Consider the following 7,184-nt stretch of genomic DNA (forward strand, 5'->3'; position numbering starts at 1 on the left):
ACTACCTCCCAAGTCCCAACAACTAACGGGATGCGGAGCTTTATGCGAGAAAATCTAATTTTTTTACTCGGCTCGAACTCACGCTCTAAGTTCATTATTGAGGGGATATGCTGCTACCTGGTACACCTGAGTCCGCCCCCGATCCCCTCCCCTCCCCTCCACGGCGCCTAGGCGGGTAGAGGTTTTCAAGTGTGTAAGGAGCGCCTTTAGTAACAGTAATGGGAGGCGCTCACCTCAAATTTGATTCAAGAGGGCCCAGTAAGTTATTTACCTTGGGGCACCTCGAATTAACTAGAAAGATACACGTGTTCACGTTTGATTGGCAAAAACACGTAAATTGACCCAAGAGGGCCCATCGAGTAAGAAAATGGAGGGGTTTTGTCTTCCTTCCTTTCCTGAGTTGAGACTTGAGAGGTTTCAGTTGTCATCTTCGCGAACAGAGAGTTTTAGAGAGAGAAAGAGAGTTTTAGAGAGAGAGAGAGAGAGAATGTTATCATCGAGTCGGATCTGTCTGATCGTGATCTTTCTATATATTAGCTCAGGAGTGAATGCTCTATACGAACCTTCATCACCAGTACTCCAGCTAACTCCTTCCAATTTCAAATCCAAGGTAATTTCATTCCCCTCTCTCTCTCTCTCTCTCTCTCTCTCTCTCTCTCTCTCTCTCTCTCTCTCTCTCTCTCTTTTTCTGCCTTTCTTTCCTTTTCACACTCTTTCTATCCATTAATTCAATAAATGTCTTAAAATATTCAAAGAATCAATGGAGACAAATCTAACACAAAAACCCAGATCTAAAATCAGAAAAAAAAATACAAAATTGAAGGAAAATCTTTGCTAAAAGAGGTGAAATTCTCGTGATCAATCTTGGTAAAAGCAGAGATTTTGAGAGAGAATGAAAGATATGTTCATTTTTGTATTATTCTAGATTGTAATATCGAATTGCACATATATTAGTTATTTGGGTAATCCATTTTCATTGAGTGAGTGAAGAAAGGTGAGATTTTTTTTTTATTTTTTTAAATTCGAATAGAATTGGTGAAGTTTCTTAAGAAATAGAATTTTTGAATGGTGGCAGGTTTTAAACTCGAATAGGATTGTTTTAGTTGAGTTCTTTGCTCCATGGTGTGGGCACTGTAAAGCTTTAACACCCATTTGGGAGAAAGCAGCCACTGTGTTGAAGGGTGTTGTTACTGTTGCTGCTCTTGATGCTGATGCTCATCAACAACTTGCTCAGGTTCGAAAACCCATTATGATAGTTCTTTGTGTTTCTTTGAAATTTAGGAAAATGTTTACATTCTCGATATTGATATCTTGTATTTTGAGTTATGAAAAAGGTAATCTAGTAACCAAGAATCTTATGTGATTGTTGCATCAAATTGCACTCATCCTTCTTAATGCTGCTTGTTTTATGCAGGAATATGGGATTAAGGGATTTCCAACTATCAAAGTGTTTGCTCCTGGTAAGCCTCCAGTAGATTATCAAGGAGCAAGGGATGTCAAACCCATTGCAGAATTTGCCCTAAAGCAGGTCTGTTAGAAAACACTGACTCAAACTCCTGGATTTGCAAGTTTGCCTTCTCTGATTTTTCTTTTTTGTTCTTTCATTTCTTTTTTGAAATTTGTTCTTTCATGTTTATAGTAACTAAGTTGTATTTTTGCTCCCATTTTATTTTTCTTCTAAATAAATCATCTCTTGTTTTGGTGCACCTGTATATTCACAACTACGTCGTATTTAACTGGTATAAATTTGGTCAGCTGAGGTGACCAAATCTTCATAATCTTTCCGTAAAAATAAATGGGGGGCCTACACCCTCAAATGAAGGGGAACAATATAGCCGAGTATTTTGTGGTGTGTGTACTAGAAGATTGTGGTTGGCTTCTTACTTAACCCAATACTTCGAAAAATGTCAGATGGATTTCCTAGTGAGTTTTGTTGGTGCGTTTGTGACCATTTGAGTTAAAGAACATGAGCAAGTTTGATTTTTCGAACAAAAAGAAAATAATTGCTCCTATTAACAGAAGATATGACAACAAGCTATATATTAATCTGGAAGTCATAGAATTTAGTAGTATATCATTTTAGGTTATAGAAAAATATTATATTTAGTAGTTCTATATTTTCGAGATTTTTGTATGATCAATTTTTCCGCTGCGTCAGTTGGTGACGTCGTGAGCATTTCGATGAAAAAACATGAGCAAATTCGATCTTTTCGAACAAATAAACATTTTCTCCTGTTATCTAACCCAGATGCAAATATAGTAATTCGAATGTAAAGCTCTTAATAGAACAGTTCACGTGGACAAGGCGGATTTAGTTACAAAATTTAACCCAGGAGTGGTCCTTACTCCTTAGTCTGTACCATCTGTTCTACTTATTCATGGTTTAACTGCTCATAGTTAAGGAGAGGTCCATTGGTCTCTGATATTAGCAGATTATGTCAAGAGCAAGCCAAATATGGCAAACTAGAATTATGGCGGATTATTAGTGTAAGCTAATTCACGAGTTAAATGGCTTGTTTTCGACTTTTTCTATCTGTGTTAAGTTAAAATGTATTAAACCCAGAGAATCTTATAGATTCCTAATCTCATATACCTGAGAAGCCAAGCAATAATTTGTCAATTAAATAATGTGTCTGTTGGTTTTGTACGTTATTTCCATGATTTGATTACGATTTAAATGTTTTTGCCTTTTTTTTTTTCTATTTATCTTTGGTGTCCGTATTCTTCATGAAAGTACTAAGACGATCTAGTTCCGTGCAGGTTAAGGCCCTACTGAAGGAACGATTAGATGGAAAGACCACTGGAGGATCAAGTGAATCAAGTGAAAAATCTGCCCCAAGTGCATCCGTGGAACTCAATTCAGGAAATTTTAATGAATTGGTCACTAAAAGCAAAGATCTTTGGATTGTTGAGTTCTTTGCGCCCTGGTGCGTTTTCCTAATTCATTATTATTTTAGCTGGTTGGGTGATTTCTAGCAATATATTCATAGATTATAGACGGCCCTTCAACTGTTTCTCCATGACATATTTGAGAGTCAGATAATAGATTTGCTTGTGATATTTGTACGAGTACTTTCTTGATCCATTGTTACAAAATAAATAATTGCTAAAAATGTTTATAACAATAGAAACAATTGTACTGATTTAAAAAATTGATGAAAAAGTGTATTGGAAAAGGTTCAGGCACTCGTTCTTGTGTAAGCACCTAACTTCTATGTCATAGATCCATATCATGTGAATGAGGAACGTGGTGAAGATTTTACAGCTGTGTTTTTGCTAAAAATGAGAGCTCTTTGGCTTTCTCAACCAGGGTTTCAATCGATTACATATAATATATTTAAGTGATATTTATTTATGATTCGGAGATAAATCCTTCACACATTGTCATTGTCTGTTTTCAGGTGTGGACACTGTAAAAAGCTAGCACCTGAATGGAAGAAAGCTTCAAATAACTTGAAGGGTAAAGTGAAGCTTGGTCATGTCGATTGTGACTCTGACAAGGTACTTTTCTTGAACACAAAGAACATGTAATTTTGTCTTCAGCAAAAACCCAAAAATCAACTCGAACTTTTACGGTTTATTTCTTATTTACACTACTGTCAGATTAGCGCTTGAATTTTTCTGATGATCTCATAATACCTCCGGATGGGCGTGTTCCTCCTTTCTGTTTGAGTTCGGGAATTTAGGGCTACTCAGAACTTCTATCTCAGTTTTTCCCTTTTCTCAAATCCGAACTTTTTAAGTGCACCAAATCCTAATATTATTGTATTTTAAGTTCACCAGACATGAAGAATCTGCTTCTTAAGCCATTTTGTATTTCTATTGTCAATAAAATGCAAAGCCCTTATTGATGAAGACATCTTTACCTTAGAGCAGCTTGGATTTCAATGATATTTCGGAAGTTGTATCGCCCTTTCTAACTCTTACATGACGATTTACTTCGGCGAAAAAGGGTTCCAAAATAAAAAATTATCTGAATGATACGATTTCCGACTTCTGTTTAGGTATAAACCAAGTAATATTCTGACTGTTTTTGTGGCTACACTTTCGTGTTATTCGAAATTGCCAAAGAGTATAGAAAGTTGTTCATAGCACTGCAGTATAGATGACCAATCAATATCTTAATTCCAAATATAAAAATAGAGAACTTTTATGAATGGAAGATTTGTTTATGATATTTATACAAATTGGCTTTGTCTAGACACTGATGAGCAGGTTTAAAGTACAAGGGTTCCCAACCATCTTGGTGTTTGGTGCTGATAAAGAAAGCCCAGTTCCCTATGAAGGTGCAAGGGTTGCTGCAGCAATTGAGTCATTTGCACTGGAACAGCTCGAGACTAATATCTCTCCCCCTGAAGTAACCGAACTGACTGGTCAAGTAAGCATATTTTTCTAATCTTATCAATGTACCAACATATGTACTAAGGATAACTAGGAGAGGAATAAGATCTCGCTGATAAGTTGTTGCTGAATCTTTTCCTCATGAATTTGTGGTTATGGGCAGGATGTGATGGATGAGAAGTGTGGTTCGGCAGCCATCTGTTTTGTTGCTTTCCTCCCTGACATTTTGGACTCGAAGGCAGAGGGAAGAAACAAATACATTCAACAATTGTTAACTGTTGCTGAGAAGTTCAAGAGAAGTCCTTACAGGCATGTAAATCTCACCTTGAGTTATATTTGGAAAATTTGTGCTTCTGTTTTAGGTTGACTTTGCAGGTCTAAGTAGGAACTGTAAAATGGCCCAAAATATCTTTCTTGTCTATGGGATGCCAAGCAGCAACCTGAGGCATTCTAACGTATTCATTTATAGAAAGAAGCGTTAACCAAGAACATTACTAGTTTTTAGGTGTCTATATGCACATATATGGCTATAGGAGAGCGCCAAAATCAAAGCCATCAAAGTCAAAAGTGACAAATTTCAGAGTCTCGATTTTGCTGGTGTCTAGACACCCAAAGTTCAACGCCTTCAACTATAGGTCAATTGGCGCTTATAGAATTTCTCTTAAATCTATGTACTAAATGGAGAGTATCTCTTTTGATTAACTTGTCAGAGTATTGGGTATGTCCGACCCTGGATCATTAGTCTTGATGCTTGAAACACATTTCACACTTCTTACTACGGCTGAACCTTAACTTTTTCCTTTTCCCAGAAGAAGTACACTAAGTTAAGTTCCCATAATCTCGGACACATATTTTTACAGAAAATTTTAACACAAATGGGTACTCCCTGTCTGTTTCCGCAGCTACGTTTGGACAGCAGCAGGTAAGCAACCAGAGTTAGAAAAGCAAGTCGGTGTTGGGGGATATGGGTACCCAGCTTTGGTAGCATTGAATGTGAAGAAAGGTGCTTATGCTCCACTTCGAAGTGCTTTCCAGCTTGACCAAATCAAGTAAGTCTTAGTTTACTTCCACACGTTCATCTTTCGGTTTCGGAAAGAAAACAATTTTAACAAAATTCAATTGGTTTTCAGAGAGTTTGTGAAAGAGGCTGGACTAGGTGGAAAAGGAAACCTACCTCTTGAGACTACCCCAACAATCACTAAGACAGAACCTTGGGATGGTAAAGATGGAGAGATCATTGAAGAAGATGAATTCTCACTTGAAGAACTCATGGGAGAATAAACTACAAACAAAGATGAGTAGTTCAAAAAAGACGAGTAAAATGTAACGGTAGTGTAAGAATGAATGAGAATGGGAAATCGAAAGACTCAGAGTAATGAGTTGGATCCGTTCCATGATGTCTGATTTGTTAGCTTATTTACTGAACTTCTATTAACATTTTTCAAATAGAAATTACTGTTTTTCTTATACGCGACACTCATTAAGTACCTTCTTTTTTTTATTTCATAATTGTGTTTAACGAGATGATTCAATGGGTTTACACTCCCTTTACACCTGCTGATTTGGGGTTCTCGCCTGAGATGATTCAATGGGTTTCTTTTAAGGGCTTCACGGTTTCTTAACAGGTCCGTCTCAGAGGAGTTTTTCAATTCGAAAGTTCAATTTTTTTTCCTTTGCTCTGGCGAGACACTTTTTCCCAAAAAAATGTAGATATAAACTATGTACTTCGAATGCTAAAAGAAATATGATAAAATTAATGCAAACCAAAATTTTATTCATAGGTAAATTCTCAGTCTTTTCACACATGCAAACCAAGAAGATTAAAGGAAAACTCCTAAAAAGCCATAAAAAAAAATCCAAACACCATGGGTTAATGCATACACCACCAGCTCCATCATTTTATTTTATCCCATTAGTACTTCACCAAATCTTTGTCGGTTGGTCTTTCATTTAAACCCTGTAATCCAAAACAAACAATGTGATAAGTAGAAAGAGAGGGGGTCAGACGAAGTGTTTGGGCGAAAAGTTAAATGAACGAAAGAAAAGAAAAGAAATATCTAACTGTGCTGTAAGACGATCTAATCCCTTGTGCACAAATTAGACAGTTAACCATTAAGCTACAACTTGAGTAATATACATATTTAATTTATAGTATTTTAGGCGGAACGGGTATGTAAGAATCAGATTATCGGGTTTCAAGTCTGCTTTGGGCCTGGACCGACCCTTGTGAAAGAGAGAAAAAGAGAGTAAATTACTTGGAGCAATCAACATCAGGAGTGATGGGTATACTGAGTTTGAGGTTGCAAAGAGTAGGAAGTTGCTTAGCTCTATTAGGGTTGACACCAAAAGAAGGTCCACTTTGCTTCAAGCATTGACATACACTTTGACGATCGGCTCTAGTACCAGCAAGTTGGTTCAGCCTTTCTGCACCTGCACAACACTGTGGGCTTGGATTCGGCCCACCAGAGCCCGTTAAGTACGACCCACATGGGATCAAGTCCGTCACTGCATCGCTACATGATACCCCATTAACCACCACTATCGCCGGGTTGTTGCCGATAATCATAAGAGCGATCAAGAACGCGGTTGCTACTGAGCTCATAATGGAAGCCATGGTCTTAATCCTTCAAAAAACACTTCTTTTCTTTTTAGTTTCTTTTGTTTGTGTTTATGAAGTTAACATGTAAATTAGCTAGTCTTATATAGATGATTTGAATAATGTATGGGGTCCAAGTATTTAATGTGTCATCTTCCTACCCTAGAAATTTTTAGTTTCAACATTAAATTATTACTAGTTTAAGTTACATAAATAACACCCTAAGAAAGCAAAAATAAATATGAAG

General features: G+C 36.8%; 1 protein-coding gene and 1 pseudogene across 1 annotated transcript; one reads left to right on the forward strand and one right to left on the reverse strand.

Annotated features, from left to right (window-relative positions):
• The first annotated feature begins 409 nt into the window (after positions 1-409).
• On the forward strand, positions 410-5,808 carry LOC147555935 (protein disulfide isomerase-like 2-3). The gene is made up of 9 exons (XM_086663653.1): positions 410-610; positions 1,076-1,234; positions 1,415-1,528; positions 2,761-2,927; positions 3,402-3,501; positions 4,202-4,378; positions 4,505-4,650; positions 5,244-5,390; positions 5,472-5,808. The coding sequence occupies exons 1-9, from the start codon at positions 488-490 to the stop codon at positions 5,620-5,622; spliced, it is 1,284 nt and encodes a 427-aa protein (XP_086519779.1). The 5' UTR covers positions 410-487; the 3' UTR covers positions 5,623-5,808.
• Positions 5,809-6,592: 784 nt separating this feature from the next.
• On the reverse strand, positions 6,593-6,955 carry LOC147555936 (non-specific lipid-transfer protein 1 pseudogene; annotated as a pseudogene).
• Positions 6,956-7,184: the final 229 nt, after the last annotated feature.

This window comes from Eschscholzia californica, unplaced genomic scaffold (genome assembly GCF_041429995.1).
Source record: "Eschscholzia californica isolate CP2 unplaced genomic scaffold, dmEscCali1.0.p SCAF_2, whole genome shotgun sequence".
Classification (NCBI taxonomy): Eukaryota; Viridiplantae; Streptophyta; class Magnoliopsida; order Ranunculales; family Papaveraceae; genus Eschscholzia; species Eschscholzia californica.

Excerpts from the sequence above, each read along its gene's own strand:
- LOC147555935 (XM_086663653.1), top strand. The coding sequence starts at position 488 with ATGTTATCATCGAGTCGGATCTGTCTGATCGTGATCTTTCTATATATT. Across the intron at positions 1,529-2,760 it reads CAGAATTTGCCCTAAAGCAG|GTTAAGGCCCTACTGAAGGA; the intron begins GTCTGTTAGAAA and ends AGTTCCGTGCAG. Across the intron at positions 3,502-4,201 it reads TCGATTGTGACTCTGACAAG|ACACTGATGAGCAGGTTTAA; the intron begins GTACTTTTCTTG and ends GGCTTTGTCTAG.